Source organism: Eremothecium gossypii, chromosome VI (assembly GCF_000091025.4).
Source record: "Eremothecium gossypii ATCC 10895 chromosome VI, complete sequence".
NCBI classification, from domain to species: Eukaryota; Fungi; Ascomycota; class Saccharomycetes; order Saccharomycetales; family Saccharomycetaceae; genus Eremothecium; species Eremothecium gossypii.
The window spans coordinates 1,042,372-1,064,131 of NC_005787.5; the positions used below are offsets into that span (position 1 = coordinate 1,042,372).

The 21,760-nt window shown below is 48.7% G+C and overlaps 11 protein-coding genes and 1 non-coding gene across 12 annotated transcripts; 8 read left to right on the forward strand and 4 right to left on the reverse strand.

Annotated features, from left to right (window-relative positions):
• Nucleotides 1-415: 415 nt before the first annotated feature.
• On the forward strand, nucleotides 416-1,918 carry AGOS_AFR333W (AFR333Wp; the record flags this gene model as incomplete). Its single annotated transcript, NM_211235.1, has 1 exon — nucleotides 416-1,918. One exon carries the CDS (start codon nucleotides 416-418, stop codon nucleotides 1,916-1,918), a length of 1,503 nt encoding a protein of 500 aa, NP_985880.1.
• Nucleotides 1,919-2,032: 114 nt separating this feature from the next.
• AGOS_AgSNR58F2 lies at nucleotides 2,033-2,112 on the forward strand. Its single transcript, NR_149404.1, has one exon. It is a non-coding gene; the product is annotated as an AgSNR58 (small nuclear RNA).
• Nucleotides 2,113-2,350: 238 nt separating this feature from the next.
• Nucleotides 2,351-5,440, forward strand: SDD3 (Sdd3p; the record flags this gene model as incomplete). Its single annotated transcript, NM_211236.1, has 1 exon — nucleotides 2,351-5,440. The coding sequence occupies one exon, from the start codon at nucleotides 2,351-2,353 to the stop codon at nucleotides 5,438-5,440; it is 3,090 nt and encodes a 1,029-aa protein (NP_985881.1).
• Nucleotides 5,441-5,854: 414 nt separating this feature from the next.
• On the reverse strand, nucleotides 5,855-8,956 carry AGOS_AFR335C (PDPK1 family serine/threonine-protein kinase; the record flags this gene model as incomplete). The annotated part of the gene is made up of 1 exon (NM_211237.1): nucleotides 5,855-8,956. The coding sequence occupies one exon, from the start codon at nucleotides 8,954-8,956 to the stop codon at nucleotides 5,855-5,857; it is 3,102 nt and encodes a 1,033-aa protein (NP_985882.1).
• Nucleotides 8,957-9,712: 756 nt separating this feature from the next.
• AGOS_AFR336W (AFR336Wp) lies at nucleotides 9,713-10,288 on the forward strand (the record flags this gene model as incomplete). The annotated part of the gene is made up of 1 exon (NM_211238.1): nucleotides 9,713-10,288. One exon carries the CDS (start codon nucleotides 9,713-9,715, stop codon nucleotides 10,286-10,288), a length of 576 nt encoding a protein of 191 aa, NP_985883.1.
• Nucleotides 10,289-10,743: 455 nt separating this feature from the next.
• On the forward strand, nucleotides 10,744-11,697 carry IZH1 (PAQR-type receptor; the record flags this gene model as incomplete). The annotated part of the gene is made up of 1 exon (NM_211239.1): nucleotides 10,744-11,697. The coding sequence occupies one exon, from the start codon at nucleotides 10,744-10,746 to the stop codon at nucleotides 11,695-11,697; it is 954 nt and encodes a 317-aa protein (NP_985884.1).
• A 186-nt stretch (nucleotides 11,698-11,883) lies between these two features.
• On the forward strand, nucleotides 11,884-12,243 carry MZM1 (Mzm1p; the record flags this gene model as incomplete). Its single annotated transcript, NM_211240.1, has 1 exon — nucleotides 11,884-12,243. One exon carries the CDS (start codon nucleotides 11,884-11,886, stop codon nucleotides 12,241-12,243), a length of 360 nt encoding a protein of 119 aa, NP_985885.1.
• Nucleotides 12,244-12,479: 236 nt separating this feature from the next.
• Nucleotides 12,480-13,172, forward strand: TPT1 (tRNA 2'-phosphotransferase; the record flags this gene model as incomplete). The annotated part of the gene is made up of 1 exon (NM_211241.1): nucleotides 12,480-13,172. The coding sequence occupies one exon, from the start codon at nucleotides 12,480-12,482 to the stop codon at nucleotides 13,170-13,172; it is 693 nt and encodes a 230-aa protein (NP_985886.1).
• A 203-nt stretch (nucleotides 13,173-13,375) lies between these two features.
• On the forward strand, nucleotides 13,376-14,329 carry RSM28 (mitochondrial 37S ribosomal protein mS46 RSM28; the record flags this gene model as incomplete). Its single annotated transcript, NM_211242.2, has 1 exon — nucleotides 13,376-14,329. One exon carries the CDS (start codon nucleotides 13,376-13,378, stop codon nucleotides 14,327-14,329), a length of 954 nt encoding a protein of 317 aa, NP_985887.1.
• Nucleotides 14,330-14,489: 160 nt separating this feature from the next.
• VPS3 (CORVET complex subunit VPS3) lies at nucleotides 14,490-17,276 on the reverse strand (the record flags this gene model as incomplete). The annotated part of the gene is made up of 1 exon (NM_211243.1): nucleotides 14,490-17,276. The coding sequence occupies one exon, from the start codon at nucleotides 17,274-17,276 to the stop codon at nucleotides 14,490-14,492; it is 2,787 nt and encodes a 928-aa protein (NP_985888.1).
• Nucleotides 17,277-17,439: 163 nt separating this feature from the next.
• On the reverse strand, nucleotides 17,440-19,389 carry PUF6 (pumilio-family RNA binding domain-containing protein; the record flags this gene model as incomplete). The annotated part of the gene is made up of 1 exon (NM_211244.1): nucleotides 17,440-19,389. One exon carries the CDS (start codon nucleotides 19,387-19,389, stop codon nucleotides 17,440-17,442), a length of 1,950 nt encoding a protein of 649 aa, NP_985889.1.
• A 432-nt stretch (nucleotides 19,390-19,821) lies between these two features.
• ITR1 (myo-inositol transporter ITR1) lies at nucleotides 19,822-21,537 on the reverse strand (the record flags this gene model as incomplete). The annotated part of the gene is made up of 1 exon (NM_211245.1): nucleotides 19,822-21,537. The coding sequence occupies one exon, from the start codon at nucleotides 21,535-21,537 to the stop codon at nucleotides 19,822-19,824; it is 1,716 nt and encodes a 571-aa protein (NP_985890.1).
• Nucleotides 21,538-21,760: the final 223 nt, after the last annotated feature.

Below are 21,760 nucleotides of genomic sequence, written 5' to 3' on the forward strand. Positions count from 1 at the left end.
TCGTGTTACGCAGATCCACAGTGCTGGAACGAGCATTGCCTTTAGCAGCACTGCCCGAGCGGCATTCCATGGCACATAACTGTTAGAGGATGAACTAAGTATAGTAAGTCGACTCATGGGGAGGGTAGGACGTGCCAGGAAAGCAGCCTTGTGCCGTATCAGATGGAGGGGTCCCGGAGGTCGCCCGGAGCTACGTTCGAGCACGCTGTTCCGCCTGTTTGGTTTTGTATCAGTCCGCTTTGATACCGCAATCATGGAAGAGTCGGCGTTACAAGAGATTACACGCTGCAGCGCGAGCGAGCATTGGTCTGGGATTGTATTTAATGGACGTGTGCTATTTCCTGATAGGTGAATCATGTGTTTTGGCTTGTCTACGGCGAGTGCGACTCAGGCGGCACCTTGAAGCAGCGGTAAAATGGGCAAGGTAGGACACTACTTGAAGACGCGGGTCACAGACCTGTTCCCGCGGCATAGGTCTACGTGGGCGGAATTCAAGTACACAATGAACCCGTCCAACGTGCTGAAGAATGTGAAGCTGAAAACATGGCTCTTCATCGCAAGCGCTTTCTTGGCCCTTACAGTCGAGGCGACTGACTTCTATCTGGTGTCACTGAATGTCGTGAGCATCGCCCAGGACTTGAATGTTCGAGAAGATACCGTGACCTGGGGAATTACGGTGGCATTGATGACGCGGACCATCGGTGCGATTGTTTATGGTTACATCGGAGATCGGTTCGGGCAGCGGACCTCGTTTTTGATCAACGTGGGCATGATATCTGTGCTGCAGCTCGTGACAGGGTTTGCGACCAGCTTTCCATATTTCCTCGCGTGCAGGGCTTACTTCGGTATCGAATTGGGCGGGTGTTATGGAACCGCCGCGACCCAATGCCTGGATGACCTGCCGCCGAGCGCACACAGCTGGGTGACGGGCGGCTTCCAGCAGGCGTATGCCTTGGGGTTTTTGCTAGCCACAGTTCTGACGCGTGTGCTGGCAGACACTACGGCCCCCGGTTGGCGCAGCTGTTTCTGGTTTTTATCAGGCGTCAGTTTCGTGTCGGTGGTGTTCAGGGCGTTCTTGGGACAAACCGAGGCATTCAAAGAGCGCCAGAGGATCAAGGAGGAGAGGAGAAAACGCAACGAGAAGGTCAGCACGCTGTCTCAGATTCTGCAATCCCTCAAAAAAGAATGGTACATTGTACTCTACATGATCTTCCTCATGACCGCATACAATTTTTTTGCACATACCTCCCAAGACCTTTTCCCAACTATGCTGTTGAGACAGCTGGGTTACACGCCTAACCAATCGACAGTCACCAACATCATGACAAACGTGGGCGCGCTGCTAGGAGGACTGCTACTCTCCCGCTTCTCTAGCGTGAGCTCTCGGCGGTTTATTATCCTAGTGTGTATCTTTTCGGCGGTAATCCTCGTCTACCCCTGGGGGTTCGTGCAGGGCCCCGGAATGACTGCGTACGGATTTCTCCTCCAATTTTTTGTACAGGGCTCCTGGGGCCTTGTGCCCTTCCATCTGCACACATTGGCCCCAGATTCGCAGACAAAGGTCTTTTTTGTCGGGGTTTCATATCAGATAGGCAACCTGATTTCAAGCCCATCCTCCACCATGGAGAGCTCCATCGCTCGCAGGTTCCCAATCGGGGTGGACGCCAATGGCAAGACTATATACGATTATGGGCGCGTGATGTCTTATTTTGTGTGGGGCTCTACTGCTCTCATGTTCATATCTGTGTTCCTAGGCCCCGAGTTCAATCCAAACAGAGCACACGAGTTCGTCGACGACATTGAGTCCGTGGACGAGCAGATTAGTGAAGTTGTTGAAGACAAGCTTGAGGCGTCTCCATCATCCCAAAGCGAGCCCATCAGTCTGAGTGTTCCCAAGAAGATACACCAGACCGTATGATGCCGCTGCAGAGTCTGGACTCGGTATCACGTGCATATCATGTGACTGTATATTACTCTGGAGGAACGGTCAATTGCCATTGCGCGCGGCCCGACTCGCTGTGCGACGCTTTCGCCACCCTAATGATGGTGGCATATTTTATTAGACGTTAGACTTGTGAAGCCCAAAGGAAGAGAAACGTATAGTATCTGAGTAGGAGGCGCCGCGGCGCGCAGTAAAGCACGCCGGCGTGGCCCGCTGGCCTCGCCGCGGGCCTCGCCGCGTAGCCGGCATCGTAGGACATTTCTTTTTCTCACCTTGTGGTGGAAGCGATGGTTGCATAGTTGGCCGTGAAATCACCACTTCTACTCGCCGTCGACAGGAGACACGCCACGTCGGACGACTATATAGAGCGAGGGCGAAACATTTAGCACGTACTCATAGGTTGCAGCGATGGTGTTCGAGAAGTTGATATCGTTCCAGATCGAGTATGCGCCGCAGTACCACTTGACCAAGTACGTGTCGAGCCGGACGCGGATGCAGTTGGTGCACATTAATTCGAAGTCGTCGCCATTGGTGCAGGGCTACTTTGTAGTTGGCACGGAGTGCTGCAACGATTCCGGCGTGCCGCACACGCTGGAGCATTTGATCTTCATGGGGTCGCAGCGCTACCCGCGCAAGGGCCTGCTGGACACTGCGGGCGGAATTACGATGTCGACGACGAACGCATACACGGCGTCGGACCATACGGCGTACGAGCTGGTGTCTGCTGGGTGGCTAGGGTTTAAGAAGCTGCTGCCGGTTTACCTAGACCATCTGTTGCACCCGACGCTGACGGAGCACGCGTTTACTACGGAGGTGTACCATCTGGACCCGAATGATCTCACTGACAAGGGCGTTGTGTACAGCGAGATGGAGGCGCGGGAGCACGAGAGCTCCGACGTGGCAATCCTGGAGAAGGGGCGTCAGATGTTCCCCGAGGGCAACGGCTACCGCTCCGAGGTTGGCGGACTGACGAAACACCTCCGTACGCTGACCAACGCGGAGGTGCGCGCGTTCCACGCGGAGATGTACACCCCCGACAACATCTGTCTGGTTATCTGCGGGAATGTTCCGGAGCACGAGCTGCTGCAGATCGTCGAAGAGTTCGATGCGGAGTTGCCGGAGAAGACGGGCCCACGCCGCAGGCCGTTTGTGGACTCGGCATCGTCGCAGATCCCGCCCCGGCTACCAAAGTCCATTGAATCGACAGTTCCATTTCCCGAGCTGGACGAGTCGCGGGGTGAGATTTATGTGTCGTGGATTGGTAGCGCGTACGATGATCAGGTGAACGACCTTGCTGTTTCGCTGTTGCTAGACTACCTCACAGAGTCCTCTCTGGCTCCGTTGAACAAACAGCTCATAGAAATTGACAGTCCGCTTGCTACCTGTGTTGGCTACTGGACGGATGACTATATGAGGACCATCATCAATCTCTTTGTCATGGGTGTTCCGACAGCAAGACTACAAGAGGCTAAGCAGAAGTGCTTCGAGATAATGTCTGCAGAAACCATTGATTTGGAGAGAATAAGACAAGTGGTGGAGAATAGCAGATGGGATTATGTTCTCAAGTGCGAAAGAGATGGTGCGTCGTTTTTAGCGCACGCCTGTATTTCTGACTTTCTCTATGGTGATGAGGAAGGCCAACTTTTAAAAAAGTCGCTCCGTGACCTGAGCGACTTTGACGCGTTAGCTACTTGGAGCCAGGAGCAGTGGCAGTCTCTCTACGCAAGCATCTTCATCGAGAATCCTTCCGTGACAGTATTAGTGAAGCCTAGTGCGGCATTGTATCAGCAACATAAAGATGAACAGGAAGCCTTGTTGCAAGAGAGAAAAGCTTCCTATTCAGAGGAGCAGCGTGATGAACTACGCTCCAAATTTGATGATGCTCAATTCTATAATAACTTACCTATCGAGAAGGAAGTATTGGACAAATTTGTGATTGAGAATCCGGCTGCTTCCGTTGAATTTATTCAGACGAAGAGTATTTCCACTATTGAGCATGAGGACAATGATCTGCAAGATGAACTTACAATGAAGATTATATCCAGCCGCCCTAAGGACTTCCCCCTCTTTATGCATTTTGAACATTTTCCTTCTCAGTTTGTTGAGGTCAACTTTTTGGTGAACTCTAGAGTGGTTAAAGACCATACCTTGTTGCCCTACTACTACATTTTCCGTGAATTATTCAAGATGCCAATGAACGGAGAAGATGGTACCCTGATTGGTCACGAGGAAGTCATCAAACAGCTGAAGGATGAGACCATTGAAAATAAGATTACTTTGGGACTACACTCGCAATTTGATGATCTAATTCATTTTAAAATACAGTCGAAGGCATCTGATTATGGGAACGCTGTTAAATGGATCAAACACTGCCTATACGATATGGTCTTTCAGGAGAGCAGAGTTAGTGTGCTACTCGAGCGCTTCTTGAACTCCATCGTGGAGAAAAAAAGATCCGGACCCATTATGAAATCATCTCTCATGAACAGGTACCTTTACTCCGATAACTCCCTATGTAAAGCTACAGATGTGCTTTATGTTGAAAACATCTTGCAAGACATTTTAACCGCAATTGAGGATGGTAAGTTTGAATCTGAAGTTTTACCTAGAATAGAATTATTCCGTGATCAGTTGAGGTCTCATTTCCACAAGTTCCATATTTTGATTTTAGGTGATATCGAAAAGTTAGGGGACGTTTACAAGCCATGGGAGCAGTTGGTCAATCAATTGCCGATGGATAAATCGCAAGTAGTCATTCCTCCAACCCCACGGTTATTGGAAACTGTTTCGGAATTTGGAAGCAACCCTAAAGAATTAGCGTATATCATAACCACCCCAGGGTCCTCATCCTCTTACATGACTTGTCTAGCCTCGGTACCAATCAACCTAGACTATCAACATAGGGATCTACCGGCTATTACACTAGCTTCTGAATATCTCCAGTGTGTTGAGGGTCCATTCTGGAAAGGTATACGTGGCTCTGGATTGGCATACGGAACTGCTTTGGACAACAAACTTGAAGAAAACGCCGTCAGTTTTACAGTTTACCGTGGTACAGACATTATAAAATGCTACGAAACTGCTAAAAGAATTGTCGAAAGTTATGCAGATGGTAGTATGGAATTTGATGAGCAACTAATCCATGGTGCTGTGAGCAGTATTATCAACAGTATTGCATCAACGGAATCAGGGTACTTTGATGCCGCTGCAAGGAAATACATTGACAATTTCTGTAAACGCAGAGGACCTGACTATAATACGAAGCTCTTGACAAAATTATCGACCGTTACAGCCGAGGACATGCGCAGCGTCATGGGGAAATATTTTGTGAATATGTTTAATCCAGGGAGCGGTGCTGTATTCGTTAGTTGTCACCCAAGTAAGTTAGAATTGGTTCAGTGTTTCCTTGAGTCACAAGGTTACCGCGTAATTGTCGAAGAATTGGAAGATGATGATGCTGATGACAGTGCCAGTGCCAGTGATTGTGACTCCGAATAAAAGTAGGGTATCCTTAAGGCTATCTGTTGCTAACATTTTGCCATTAGTCTAGATTATGACAGTATGTGTTTACATTACCTCACATATACCATAGGATACTGCATATAGTTGTATGTCTAAGTAGATTACCAGTCATATCCTAAATTTTTTGCAATTTTTAAGCCTTAAAAGCTTTATTCCAGTAACATATTTTGTATTTCTATAGATGAAAAACAGTTGAACCTCAACTATATCTTATCTAAGTTGTCGAAGGGTCCCATTGAACTACGAAAACTGCTAATTGTAATAAAAGCTTTACATGTGCTGACGGAGCACAGCACTTTTTCATGTTATCCAAAGAGCACTACTGTTAATGAAATTATATAAATTGAGATGTAAATAGATAGTTCATTTTTAACAAGGGTCATTTATCATTTACCGACGCAGGGAACGGTCAGTTCTCGTGAACATCCTAGATGACACTGATTTGTGCCTTGTAGAATGAGGAGATGACGCGCTTACTGAACTTCTCGGTGTAACTACACGAACGCGGGGGGAAGAGAGAGGTAGACCATGCACTAGTGTCGACGACTGTGGAACAGGCTGTACTGGTTGCTTCTCGGTGTTTTTCCTATTGATGAAAGACTCAAATAGTCTCTCATGTTTCCCTTCGCCGTTAGGTTTCAGAGCTGGCGTACCTGGAGCAGAAATCGTTTTATTATTTGGTGTAACATGTTGGGTTCCTGCTCGATTCTTGACTGGAGTTGTGGAGGCATGCTGCTGTTTTGACGGGGATCTCATTATCGGATTGTTAGGGGTTTTCGGTGTGGATGCTTGACGACCAACGCTCATACGGGCAGCTAAATTTGCCACTTCACTTGGACCCTCGTCCTTGCCTTCCAGGGCCAACCTCTCATTGTTTAGTCTGATGCTTTTTTGTAGAGCAGCAGTCCACTGATCAACATCAGACATACCACATTTAAAGATAAACGATCTGAAGGGGGTCTGAATTACAAAAAGACCAGTTTCATTACCGTCAGTCACTATTTCCTTAATCGAAACACCTTCCTTGCATAGATTGAGCTCGTACTGTATTTCGTAAGGAAGATCTGTAACTGGTGATGGTTTAATCATTTTGGTAAAGATGAGACACCTACCGTAACTAGTCAACACCATGGTCCTATGTAGAGGGCGTGTATTTTCACGAAAACCATCAAAGCTATCGTCAGACCGCGATCCAAAAAATCTGCGTAGCCTGTTAAACATCGTCCCGCTATCATCACCGCTTTCAACGGTAACTCTATCCCGCCTCTCATCCTTCACATTATCCCATGCAATTTCCGATTCTACATAATAATCTTGTTCGTTCATAGACTGAAGTTTTCTATCAGAATTTGTTTGTCCGTTAGTGCTCTTCCCATTCCGAACGACATTTGTTAAAAAGCTAGGCTTTGAATTATTCTTTAAAGGCTGAACCAGTAACCCATTGAGCTTAGTTAATTGCCCTTCCAGATCGATGTTCTTTATCGTTGTAATTTGGACATCACCTGTCTTGATAATGCGCTCATCTAATTTCAATAGGTAAAAAGACCATAGGATATCGGCTTTGGACATCTGTGTGGATGATTTCTGACCAGAATTTGCTGTGGACGTCGGCGACCCATGAGATGAAGATGATTGCGCAGTGTGCGCCGGTGCACTATGTGGGGTTTTCACAGATGCCGAAGGAGGCGAGTGGTTCCCATTCCAGACGCTGCTATTTGAAGGTCTTCTCCCATATAGGGCAGCAGCTGCGGCAGAAGCACTTGTACCCCGCATGTTTTTCCTTTCTCTTATTTCATTTCTTGCATGCTCTAATATCCTGGCCGTCTGAGAATCCAATTTGCTAGTGGGAGCGCTTAGCTTAACAGGTTCCGCAACACTTGACGAGGTCCCTGGTGCTGTTTGAGTTTGGCGTTGCGAAGATGGAACAGAGCTAGAGGACGAAGATGGTTTGCTAATACTTTGTTTCCTGCTGGAATCTCCATATAACTGAGACTTGGTGCTTTTTACAGGGACTGATTGCATGGCTTTGGCTGTAACTTTATAGGGTGCAATCTGCGGCGCTGGGTTTGACCACACGCTGCCATTGCGGAAGTTAATATCGTTAAAGAAATGATGCTTCTCAATCTGGAGAATGGTTAGTCTTTGCTCAGGCTTTTTGACGAGAAGTTGTTTGATTAAATCTCGAAGGATCATTGGAAAGCCTGCTGTAAATGCATACTGAACGCGCATCACCTTTTGAAAAGTCAAATATTCGTTCGTCGCTTTAAAAGGAGGTTTACCGGCTACCATTTGAAAGAGAATACAGCCGAATGCCCAGATATCACATCTGCTATCGACATAGTTATCATTCAATAGCTCTGGAGACACATACTCTGCTGTACCAACGAATGACTTCGAACGAGTATTGAGATCATAAGGCTTGTTTTCGTCCTCCCTGCCGATGAGCTTTGCGGTACCGAAGTCTGTCAATTTGATCTTCATTGTCTTATCTAGTAAAATATTTTCCGGCTTGACATCCCTATGGATGATTCCTTGCTTGTGTAAGTGGTGAATGGCATCCAATATTTGGGCCCCATAATACTTTGTACATTCTTCACTAAGAGTGCCAAACCTCTTCATGACCGATAAAAAGTCGCCATTGGGGGCATATTCTAGAAGGAAGTACAAATTGGCTTCATCCTGGAAAGTAAAATAAAGCTTGATAACTCCCGGCACGCGACTGCTATTTAACCGCTGCAACGTGTTCTTCTCAATATTAACATATTTCACTTTCTTTTGCTTAATCAAGTACTCCTTGTTTAATATCTTGGCGGCATATTTCTTTCCACTCTCTATACAGGTTGCCAGCACAACCGTTGAATAGGAGCCATCCCCAAGCGCCTCTCCAAACTTGAAGTCCTTAATACCCTTCTTAATAAGTTGCCGCGTTATTTGTCCTGTCTGTGGATCACGCACATCCTTCATAAGCTTCGCTGCTCCCCGTTCGGCCCACTCTTCCTGACGTCTCCGGTACGCCTCCGCGACAGAGAGTGACGTGTACTGCATTGGCATTGGCCCTTCAACCGGCGCTTTGCCCCCCTCGACCATGTGCTCCGACTCCAGGCTATACGCGTCATCCTCCTCTGCGTCTTCTCCGCTAAGGACGCTGTAACAGTCAGAGCGTCCCACGGCTCCCGGCCCCGCGCTGAGTCCATCGACGCTATCACTATCCTCACTATCGCTATTATTCCGCCCGCCACCGCCCCCAGCGCTCATCTTGATGAAGTGCGCAGCGTCAGTCAGAGCCCGCCCTATCTCGGGCCTGAATAACCGCTCTCCGTACGAGTGGCCTGCACCGTGTGCTTGCGGTACTCCATGTGCTCCAGACTCCAGACTCAGATTGGGTACGGACTCGGCCCCAGCAAAACCCTCATACCGCCACTGAAGCGCATGAACTCGCCCCAGCTTCTCGCCATCTCCGGGAATCAACGGTTTTTCTCCCTCAAAAGACATCTGCACCCGCCGAATCTTTTCTAGTCACGTAACTGTCTTCCGTTATCAATCCACCGCGGTCTGCTCGTGAAAACCCTCGGCAATCCGCTTTTCTTCGGCTGGCTATCTCTGTTGCACAGCTAGAGGCTCGCTCTCTGTCTTCGTCGTCCCGCTGAAAGTGAGGAAACACAAGCCTAAACTCCTAAAATCGTAACCCAACTTATCCGCACGTGCCGCGATACCACAACCAACAACCGTGCCCGGTGCTAGTCCTGGTCCCAGAGTTGTTGCTTTAAGCAATCGAGCGCTTACCCGCATGAATATGTAATGGAAAGGGGTGGTTACATAAACTTGAAGAGGATAATCATATTACCCGGCCTACGAGTTAATGCCTTACGGGGGGGCTCGATAAGCGCTGACACCAGGCCTGACACTGGCTGTTACAGCCTATAACGGGTTAATGGCAGACTACTGCAGTCTGGGAAAGCGGTACCAGTCGCTTGATGCGACTTGCGCGGTGGGATCCACTTTCGCGGCGGACACAGGTGAGAATTGCGCTTTGTGCCAATGACACTAAAAACGTCGATGCCGGAGGACACCAGAGGACAACAGTAGCAGAGGACGGTAGTAGACAGGCATTGCTTGCAAGAGTATATAACAGTTTATTCTTTGATCCGTGGCTGGCGGACACAAAGCAGCGGTGAACAAGAAGATACACCGAAAGCTTCAGAGAGGCTTAATAGAGAATAACAAAACAGAAGTCCAACCACCGCCTCAATGTCCAATGTGAACTGCTATTTCCAGTCTGAAATCCAGACGATGGTCGACATGCAGCGGTTTAAGAAGCAGTACCAAAAGTGGAACCCGAGGACGCGTATGGACAACGGGCTCACGACCGCGATGTACTCCAAGTGCCCGAAGGACCGCTGGAGCCATGACACATGCCAGATTGACTCCCTCTTCGAGCTCATGGACATCAAGTGCGATGACCAGGCCTTGTTCCAGGGGATCTCGCCCTGCACGGCGGACACGCCTCAGGCAGAGTACGAGTGCGCCCCACCTCCTGGCCGCGGTCACTTGGTGGAGCCGCAGTTCCCAACGGAGGATCGTAGCAGCCGCAAGCTTCGCCGCCTCTGGCACCGCTTCCGCAAGGGCTCTGCAAAGGACGCCGGCGTGCCCTTTGAACCCGTATCTGACGTGCCGGACGGGGAACCCCAGCTTATCTCGGGTTACAAGGCGCCGGCCGACCAGGCCGCGTCCCCCACCCACTACTCTTCCCAGAAGACATACCGTTATTATCGCTCCTTGCATTACAGAAATAGATTTAAAGGCGATCTTAAAACAACAACTTGATTAAACAACACTCCTGCAGAGAGGCTGCTCCCTGCTGCACGTATTAACCTCGGTCGTCTGGAAGATGGCCCCAGATTCGAGCCGTTCAAGGATCAAACCTATCTAAATATATACATAAAGGCTTTCACATGCTCCTACCTAAAAAGTACCTAGAAACTTACTATATATCTCTGTACTAACGAATACCAAGAATTATATGCTCCTGGCGCCATGGCGCCCGAGATAATAACCTGGCGCCAACACCCATACACAATACCCAACCATCAATAGCGTCGCGCTTACGAAAAAATAACGTGCATATAATCTGTCCGCAATGGAAGCTGGCGACAGAACGTTAAAAAAATGGCCTTCCGGATGGAATTAGTCGGGTCCTGGGTTAGTTTCCGGTGGTATCTAAGTTGGGTATCTATTTAAGAGATAGTGCAGGTGGCGAGTGGGTAGCGTTTGCAAAGGCAATGTCTGAGGAGCGGGGCATGAAGGAGCAAACTATTTCGGAGATGGCTCAGGAGATGGCCCACACCACTAGCGAAGGCCTCAAAAAGCGCATTCGTAAGCTTTATACTTTCGATGAGCTTCCCGCTTGGCAGAAGGACAACGAGCTCATTCTCAGTGGGTACGTGCGCGAGACGAACTCGGTGAAGGAGTGTCTCCGCGCAATGACCTACTTCAACAACGAGTCTATCAACATATATACCCACCTTATCCCAGGTGTTGCATACCTAGTACTCTTTTTGATTTTCGCGGACTTGGTCTTGGCCCAGCTACTGCCGGGGTTGGACGCCGGCGAGCACCGGATGCTTCGGTTCTACTTGTTGGGGGCGTTCACGTGCCTGGCGTGCAGCTCGTGCTTCCACTGCTTGAAACAGCACTCGGAGCCGCACAGCCGGCTCTGGTCGAAGGTCGACTACCTGGGGATCCTCGCCCAGATCACCTGCTCCACGATCTCGCTTCTATACTACGGTTACCACAGCTATCCCTCACACTTCGTGTTTTTCAGCACCCTTACTGTGGCTCTTTGCAGTGCGTGTGCAGTGCTGGTCCTGAACGATAGCTTCAACACGGTAGCGTTCCGGCCTCTACGAGCATTTCTCTTTATGGCATTCGGATTGAGCGGCGTTATTCCCGTTCTTGCCGGAAGCTACCAGTTTGGGTTTGCTGAGTGGGCTGCTCGCATCCAGCTGAAGTACGTCTTGTATGAGGCAGTGTTCTACATTACAGGAGCTCTCGTGTACGGATTCAGAATACCGGAGCGCTTTGCGCCGGGGAAGTTCGATATGGTAGGCCACTCGCACCAAATATTCCATCTCTTGGTTGTCTTGGGGACGCTATGCCACTTTAGAGCTGTTACCGGATCGTACATCTTTATCTGCACAGGAAAGCACTATTCAAGCTTGCTAATGTTTATATAGTATCTAATAGCCATCATATATGGCCTTGAGTTTATGTAGTGCTTCAAAGGCAGTTCGCGCTGTCGACTGTGCAGCGCTTTTGCGCTTTATCAGACATGAGAATTTCACCACCAGCCACAAAAGTTCCGTCGTCTTGAAGATACACTGCACAGTTTAGTACCGCCCGCTCCACCTCCGACGAGAACGATGAGTACCTCTTCTAGGGCTTTGGCCGCTTACCGTAACGCCCTTCGTGCAACGAAGGTCGCCTTTGGCGAGGATGTGCGCATGTTGGTGGCTGCTAGGAAGGCGATGAGACATGGAATGCTGGCTCCCGACGCCTCGTTGCCGGTCGAAGACCAGATAACACATATGAACGATATTGCGACCTTCCTCAGGCGTAACCTCGTCCAAGGCAAAAAGGTATCAGGCAAAGACGATGTATACCAGCTACGGATACACGAGGAGACCGAACTCGGAGATAACGCCACCATCAAGGAGACCAAGACGACTCTAGCCAGCCAGGGCGGAGGCTGTTGCGGCGGTGGGAAAGACCTCTACAAATGAGCTTGTCGTTGTGCTCTTTGTACATACCTCTTCGCGCAGCAAGACGACAGATACTCAGATAGGATTCTATGTAGATAAGCATAAGACGGTTCCTCGCTCGGAGCCATGCTTGCTGGCAGCACTACACAGCGGCGCACTTGTTACATCTGCGCCAAGCTACGTTCTGTAGCCTGCTGCCTGTCATTTTCCGCATCATAGAACGCATAGAAAATGCACTACATGCAACAGCAGGGACCATGCCTGCACCAGACCCCGCAAGAAGAGATGTCCTTATCAGCAAATCACTCTCGTACTTGCTGCGGCATGGCGCGTTGAAGGAACAGCTGCCCATTGACTCAGACGGATACGTGCCTGTCAGCGCAGTGCTGGCGCACAACCGCCTCAAGTCACATCGGTGTTCGTTCTCGGACCTCCAACGCATCGTCGAAAACAACGAGAAGAAGCGCTTTCACATGCGTCCAGGGCCGGACGGCCAGGAATATATATGTGCGACCCAGGGCCACACCATTGAGCAGGTGCTTCCCTCTGCGGACGTCCTGACCCAGTTGATCGATCCCGGTGAGCTCCCTGCGCAGCTCATCCACGGGACTAATCTGCGCAACGCCGTGCTTATTCTCGACTCCGGGTGCATCAAGCGAATGCAGCGGAATCATGTCCACCTGTCGCATGGCGTTACTGGCAAGGACTGCGTGATCAGCGGTATGCGGCTTAGTAGCACAGTGCACATATACTTGAACACAGAGGGCATCCTGGATCATTTGCGATTATACAAGTCTCGAAATGACGTCTACCTCACACCCTCGGATATTCCAGTGTCTATGTTCAAGAAGGTGGTGGTTCGAACAAGCAGAAACACCAAAGCTGACGATGTTACGACGCTAACCCAGAGACTAGAGCAGCTAGATGTGCCCTTCGAAATCAGCGACTGATTATAGGGCGAAAATAGATCCATATCACAGATATTGGCGATACCCAGCCATCTACAGTATTTATTATCCCACGGTGAGAACCGTTAGGTAGTAGTAATTCATGTGACTGCGTCGATTATGAAAATCTGCCGAAAATTTTTAGAATACATCTTCGAATAATAGAAGTACGCCTACGAATACAGGTTCAGGCTGCGTACTACACCATGTTGGGGGCCAAATTCTCATATGTTGCTAAACGCTTTAGTAGCACTGGGCCTGTCTCGCCGGATTTCTTGATGGGCCTTTTGAAACGGGTTCAGACGGTGGAGCAACGTATAGCAGAAAACCAGCACAAGACCGCGATGAATCAGAAGAACAGAAGCGCCGCCAAGTCGAAATATGCTGGAGCCAAGACTGGTAACCGACCATTTGATAACAGAAAGGGACGCCCAGCGGCGCGGAGCGGCGCTAAGACCCCATCCCAAGGCACGAAGCCTCAGGCCACCTCGAAGAAGGCTCGCCAATTCACGGGAGGAAGCTATGGGGATGCAGTTAACGGTTTCTCGCCCGGCAAAGTGGGTGCCGTAAAAGCTATGCCTGAAAAGAAGCTTTCAAAGTTGCACAAGCGGACCAGCTCTGTCCGTGCTGTAGAGCAGGTGACTCTTGCGAGGGTTGAAACATCGAAATACTACCCTGAGGAGCCAACCCCTCTTTCATTGGCTCGTTACGCTCCAGGGAGTGGCACAAACCCAGCAACTAGGGCAAAGTCTTTCCTGGTGAATACTCTGCGGCAGGACTGCTACCCAATTGGGCCATTCCGGTTCCACAATGATCCAGCCCCAAGCGAAGCTGGCGGTGTTCGGATCATGCGGTACCGGTTAGTTCCAAGCACCAATGGCGCAGTGCAACTTCTTCTAGAACCTCGCAACAACAACGTCACAGTTCTGCCAGACGCTGAGGAGCTCAGATCTGCAATTCTAGGAGAGTACAAACCTGTGGATATCCAAGCTCTCGGCATGCCGAAGAAGCCTTTACTCAAGGGAAAAGCTATGCAAACCCACTTGGAGCATGTTAAACTTGCAGTGGAAGGCTCCAACCTGCCCACAGAGTACAAGACCTTACTTTACGAACTCGGCACCGGGATGAAGTCCGTTTCTGAGGCATCAAGACCCGCCTAAAGGGCGTCTCCTATAGCAAAGTCATAAACTTGCGCCTGATATTACCTGTATGTAGAACAAATTTATGTGTTATCATAATGAAACGTTGCCATCGCAAATGGCTGTTTTAGACTAAAAATCGGACAAAATTTGGCATGTGTTTATGATGGAATATGGTGCGCTAGTTGTCCGAACTTGGATCTATTGTCTTTATGAGAGTCGAAATGCTATTTAGTTCGTGTTTTAATAGGGCCTTTAAAATGTCCTGTTGATGCTTTTGACAATAATAATTCCGGAAAACTGAGATCATTTTATCAGAAAGTGTTGTGAATTCACAATCATCGGGGACCACAGAAAGCACCTGAATAATTATATCGGTATGTGTGAGACGGTGGAAATTTCGGCGTAAGAAGTAGGAGAGCAACGCGTTGTCGGACATAACATTCATGTAAAACTCAAGCACCTGCAGAAACGTAGCCTCAGAAACCAATTTTTCTATTGACATGAAGTCATTGACAGCTGTAAATATTTCTAGCAATTTTCCCTCGGTGGTACACTGTATCAGCTCCTCAAACTTAAAAAACAATAAAATTAAAACATCGCCAATGTCAATTTTAGATATACTCTGGTATGCAAGTAGTCTATCATATGGAAGGCTGATTATCTTCTCTCTCAATCCCATAAATTCCTCAAATTTGGTATTAGAGCTCAACTTAGTCTCTAAATATTTAGAAAGCGGCGGCTTAGTATAAAGCAATTCCTGTGAATATGTTGTTGTCAATATCGCGAGATCATTCCAAAGTTCTTTGCTAGATATTTCTGCCTCTAACTGTTCCATGTAAAACGAGAATAAAAAATTCGCCTCATTATTATCTCTGATACCCAATTTCTCCAAGATGACAACTTTGGACGCACTGTTATTTACGCTGGAGATTAGAGTTTTACTATCGATATGCGCTATTTCCAATAACCCCAAAATATTGGATACTATGGAACCTTGGACTTTTCCGTCTACCGGTGAATTCAGAATCATTATAATATCTGCAAGTAACCCAGTTTCCTTGTACTCTTTGTCTAGAACAAGCTCATTAGCATGTTCGAGCAGATATTTGGAAAATTCGTGGGAACTTCGGTAATCTTTATTCAAAGCTAGGCGTTTGGGTAAATCTGAAAGCTTTTCATAGATATGCAGCAGTACGCGCCAGTGTTTATCTCTATCCTCTTCCAATTTGGCTGCAATAGTCAGCAGACTACCGAAATTATAATCACTTATGGATACTTCCTCTTCATTTTCCAACGCCCTATTCAAGAGAATCATGTCAAATGATAGGTAGACATTTTCTGAATCGTTTAGCTTGCTATGGTGCTTATGCTTTAGATCTTGAGAGATAGTGCGTATGATTTCATTAGAATCGGTAAACTTATGCGTGAGTTTTATTTTCCGCATTTCGCTGATCAATTTCAGAAGGCCATTATATATCCAGAGATCGCCATAAATATTGTAACCACAGGCATATAAAAGTAAACGAATGTCTACCTGGTCAAGATGATCGCACCACTGCGCTGCCATTTGTTGTTCAAAAATATCACAGTGAAGTAATCTTAATAGCAGCAACATTGTTTGTAGATATGCCCTTTGTAATGCATCGAAGGGAGTGGCGTCCTTAGTATTATCTAAAAGACGCTCAATGATAGGAATCGTATTCTCGTCGTAGTTATCTAGATCTAGAAACTCCAGTTTTTCTTGTAGCAGGTATAGACCACCGGAGTAGAACAATACAATATCCGAGCTTTCCTTGAACTGCCGTTCCACAAACATTCTCTCATGCTCAATGCGAAAAGCTGGCTTAGCCGCATACAACGGCATCAGCCGCAACTTTTCTATAACCAATTCTCGCTGATCTGACTTAACAATCTCATAAGGTGTTGGGGATATATCCAAACGGAGTTCTGAACTACCATGTTTTATCTTTTGGACGATAGGAACATGAGAATCAGCCTCTACCTTATAAACGTAAATTCCTCTATCCCCCATATTGGTGAATACAAATGGGAAGTTAACTTGTAAATCATGCGGATACCTTTCAAAGGCTATCGTGCCCCTTGTTAGGTCACCTTTTTCGTTCACTATTAATGCCATTGCAGCATCAGCTTCCCTTGAAGAGCAACTCATCAGAAATTCCGTATTTGTAAAGGGCCGTATAATCGGTTCAACTGGGCTATCGCTCTCATTGACGTAAAAAAGAGGCGTTGTAACACTGGTTTTTAAGTTGAACAGTTGATATTCCTTATTGGTGGCAACTACCAACGAGTTGCCTCTGGTGAATAACCTCTTCACCGACTGGAAATCCAGCATCATAGCCTTCGTCATCATTTGACTGGTTACTTGAACCAGATATATTCGGTCATCAGAGCTCACATAGATGGGATACCGTTTTGGGGTGCTTAAATTTGAAGCCACCGCAAAATCGGTCACGCCATCCATTGGCTGTGTATATGGTACAGGTGCAAATTCTGGCAGCAAGTACAGCTTCAGCTGGTTTTGCGAAAGTATTAGGGCCCTTTCTATGCCTGGCAGTACTTTCATCTTCTCAATGGGGGCATTCGATCCTGGATCAAAGGTAGTCTGGGATATCAGCATATAGTTGAGCGGTTCCAGCTCAAAGTAATGCAATAACTCACCAGTACGAGTCCCCAGGTATATATTTTTGTCATAGGCAGTAAAACAAGTGTATTCTAGGTCTGAAGGTACTGATTTGATCAGTGGGTATGCACAATATGGCCCTGATCCCGTGTGCAGCAGTGTCATTGCGGGTGTATTATTATGCTGTGGAGCTTCTTGATCCTTCACATGATCATCACCAGGTAATACGTCGGCCCCTTTCTTTGATCCCTCATCATTGTGACCCGGCTCATTACTGTTCTTCATTCCTAGAAGGATAACTCTTGTACATATGGAGGGGCGCATTAGAATACTGTACTTGGCCGGAGGATAACTACTACGATCGCAAATATTATCACGTGATTACATATAGGTTCCAGCACGAGAGAGGAATTAGTAGATGCGGAATTCCTTACGAGTCTAAAAATACAGTTACTACATAATCCAACTATGAATGTTGCTGGATCATCTACTTCTTCTCTGAAAGCAGCTTCGATAGTAGTTTGGCGCCTTTGTTACCTTCATCATCTTTTGGGATATCCTTCGAGATAGCCTTTAGGTCCTTTACAAACTGCTTGCCTTCAGGGCGTTGGACAAGCGTCTCGTACAGCGCAACAATAGTGAACGAGCTGTTGGGGGTCTGTATCCATTCGAGTAGATTACTGGAGTCAATTATGTCCTGGTAAAATTTTGCGGCAAAAGTTGTGCCCAAGCCTTGAACCTTGCTTAGAGGCTCTAGTTTCTTCTGCGCGCTGTTCCACTTACCGCCCTGGATCATCGCCTTCAATAGTCTTGCAGAATAAGGCCTACTAATCGGGTGTTCCTCCTCAGAGATATCGCCCTTGAATGAGGTAGCAATCGCATCGACCAGTTCCTGGAACTTAAGCGTTTCCTCAGAGGAAAGGTTTTCGTAAAGAGTATCATTCAACAACAGCTCTTCAATAAATTGACAGCCCATGTTATCCTTCATAATCTCAGCGTAGTCGTCCCCAACACAGCTGATAAGTAGAGGTCCGAACTTCTTTAGTAATTCGAGTTTTCTTTGCTCCGCAGGCTTCTTAGAAGTAGTAGCAGATAGTGCGACATATCTTTCAACGTCTTTCTTGACCAGTGGAGAGAAGTACTTGCCGTGCAAACCCAGTAGGATATACAGGAATGGTCTTCTGGCCCACTTGTCAACTACCAGCTCTTTAAGCTTGTCCTTGATAGCTGGTGCAAATGCCTTGAAAGTAAGGACGGTGTCGTCCACTGTCATCAAAAGTGTGACGAATACCTGGTTACCGTGCTGGTTCTTCAATAAGTTTTCAGCGTGGTCTTTGAGGTTCTTGATGATCGCCTTTCTCTCCTTAGCACTGGCGCGTGCAATAAGGACACAGGCAACCTCAGCACCCTCAGGGGTATGAACCAGCTCCGCAAAATGCTCGTGGACAAGTTCAATGAACTCTGAAATCTCCTTTTCGTTGCATATTTTGATGTACTCGCCCATGGCAGCGTGCAAGATCTGGAAACCTGTCGAGCCCTTCTCTACAGATGCCGTGATCGTGCCAATCAAATTCCGAGCAATGATGTTTCTCTTCTCAACACTCGCCTCACAAACTTCCTTGAGGGTCAGGTTCTTATGCGCGTCTCTGAAAACAGCATATTCGGCGCCCCAGAACTCCCTGATCATCTGCTGCTTCTGCTCCTGGGAAGCGTACAGAACGTAGAGATCTTCGACCACGTACGCGCCCTCCCGATGCCTCATCAGCTTTCTCAATTTGCCATGCAACTCATCGATAATAAGTTGCCTCGACTCCCTAGACCCGTAATGCAGAAGTTTGACCAATAGGTATTTCCCATACGACGACGTCGCCAACACGTAAAACTTGCCCTTGAGCGATTCGACGATCTGGTTCCGGCGTTCCTTCGACGAGTACTTGACAAGAGTCTGCACGACCCGCGACGCATCATGCTTGAGGACAAGGTCCGCGATGCAGTCCTTTGAGAGTTCCCAGACCTCATTCGACAACTTCTCCCGCACCTCCCGCGGCATCGGCGGCTGCTTGACCCGAAGCTTTTCCCACAGCGCCTTGATATGCTGCACTTGGGCCCCCGACTTCCGCTGCATCTTCCGCTCCTTCAGTAACTTTCGCTGCCCGGCGTGCTGACTGCCCTCGCCGCCGGCCTGCTTTTCGCCCTCGCCATCCGAGGCAGAGCCCGCGGCCTCTTCGCCATCTTTCTGCTTGATTTCCTCCTCTTCAGAGTCCGAATCGTCCAGCGCATCCGATTCCTCGGACTCCGCCTGCGCCGCTACGTCCTCCATGGCCTCATCATCACTAGATGGATATTCCTCATCGCTAGAATGAACAGCAACCCGCGCTTTCTTGGCGGCCGGCTGCTTTGCCTGCCGCTTGTTTGGTCGTTTAATAACAGGCGCCATCGTTTCCAATGTCAGTAATAGACCACTAGGAGAAACCTCGATGATGTTCTCAAGCTCATCTCATAAAACAATTGCAAGGCATCGATGCCATAAAATTTTTCGATTCAACAAAAAGAAACGACACATAGTATCACATGACACGGAATACTGTAATGGGCGTCTGTTCATACGTAAGTGCATATTAAGAAGTAGTACATAGATAGATAGTTAGGCAGAGGGCCTGATAGGCGCATTCGAGCATTGCTATTCTGATGGCGGGTATTAAACCGCGAAAAACAACAGAGAGCTCGCGATTATTATCATATTCGTTACTAGTGTGACGTCGGTATCAATTATATTAGTTTCAGATATAATGCGTGTCATTAGAGGTTCTCGAGTCGCTGAGCGTGCACAACGCAGGCGACAAAGGCGGAATATTAGCTCCAGGCCGATTCACGACTCGGTAAACTCGTCGGATGGCTTGGCTTTGTGGAGGGACTCAAGGTCGAGCTCTCTGGCTTGTTTACGCGACTCGGCCATCTGGAATTTGCGTTTCTTAGCTAATGCTTTCGAGGCCTTAATGTTGAAGCCATCCTTCAATACGAATTGGACCTCCTCGAGTTCGAGACCGGACAATTCTGGATAGCAGAGATAGACAGCAACCAAGGAGATGACCGAGATGCCGGCAAAGAAGCCAAATGTAGCTGTCGGCGTGATATTCTTGAACATCGTTAGGAACGTAGATGCGATGACCATCGAGCCAGCCCAGTTTGTGGCGGTGGCGAAAGAGGTGCCTACGCCACGGACGGGCTGGGGGAACAACTCCGACTGCTGCCAGGGCACGGTTCCGATGCCCAGCGCGTAGAAGGCGGCATAGACAATGATGAAGATGACCACCACAATACCCCAAGCGTTGCTCTCACCCACTGGCTTCAACTTTTCGCCGTCCACCTCGGTTTTGATGTAGTGGAATGCTATGGCGCAAACAGTCATGGCAGTCGTCATGCCGGGTAGCCCGATCAAAAGTATGATGCGGCGGCCGATTTTGTCGATGGCAAAGAATGCGACCAACGTAAAGATGAAGTTTGTGGCTGCGACCACAATCGATACGGCGACGGGGTCCTTGAACCCCACCAGACTGAATATATCGCCCGAAAAGTACATCAACGAGTTCCAACCACAGAACTGCTGGATGCCCTGCAAACCACAGGCAATAATGAGCGCGCGGAGGTTGGCGGGCACCGTGTGGATAGCAACAATCGTGTTCCAGACTCTGTGGAAAACCGTGCGCCCTGGGATCGTCTTGTTTAGCAGCACCAACTCCTCTATCTTGCGGTCAATCAAGGCACGCTCAGCACCTACGTAAGTGCGTTCTAGCACATTTGCTGCATCCTCCAGCCTGCCTTTCATGACGTAGAACCGCGGGGTGTCGGGCAAAAAGATGAAGGAAACGAACTGCAGCACCGCGGGCAACATCGAGATGCCAACAAGTATCCGCCAACCATGCTTCACATGCTGAAAGCCTGCTCCGCATGCGTATGCGATAAGCTGCCCGCCAGTCAACCAAAGCGAGTTGATCACCGTGAGGCGCCCACGAATCATCTTGGGCGCAATCTCGCTGATGAACAAAGGCGAGATGAGCGAGCCGAAGCCAATACCAAAGCCCATGACTAGCCGGCCAACCACCATCTGCCAGAAGTTGAACGCCGCCACCTGGAGGACGGTACCAACCACAAAGAGGATGTTGGAGAACATGATGCACTTTCGCCTGCCGAACAGGTCCGCACAGATGCCCGCACCCAACGCTGCGATGAGCGCGCCGAGCGACGTCGCCGACGTGATGTACTCCTTGTCCCGGTACGTGAGCTGGTGGCCGAGGTCTGTGCCCACAGACTGCAACGCACTGGAGATGTACCCGGTGTCGTACCCGAACAAAAACCCAGAGAGCGATGCCACAAAAGTCAACATCACGATGAACCACGACACGTCCTGGTTGAACGTGATGAGCTCCGACGTGTCGTCCTCGTCGTTGACCGCCTGGATCTGGATGCGCCGGCTGCCGTCCGCGCTGTCCGGCTTGGCGCCCCCGTGCCATCTCTCTTCAATATCCACTTCCCGGCCGTCTTGCCCGTCGTCTGCGCGCCCCGCGCCCCACTTTAGCTGTGCCATGTATGTGTCTGCGTGACGTCTGGAGTCCGCTTGCTTGTCTTGCTTTACTTACGAATCCTCTACGGCCTCTGCTACCTGCCTTTATATATTGCGCTGCAGGCCCGCCACAGTTGCAGTTCTTGTGAAAGTTAAGCAGCGCGCAGCACGGCCGCCGACGTGATTGCCGGCTGCGGGGTCCTACGTGACAATTTCGCTTCTGCACGATTCCACGACTAGCAAGGAA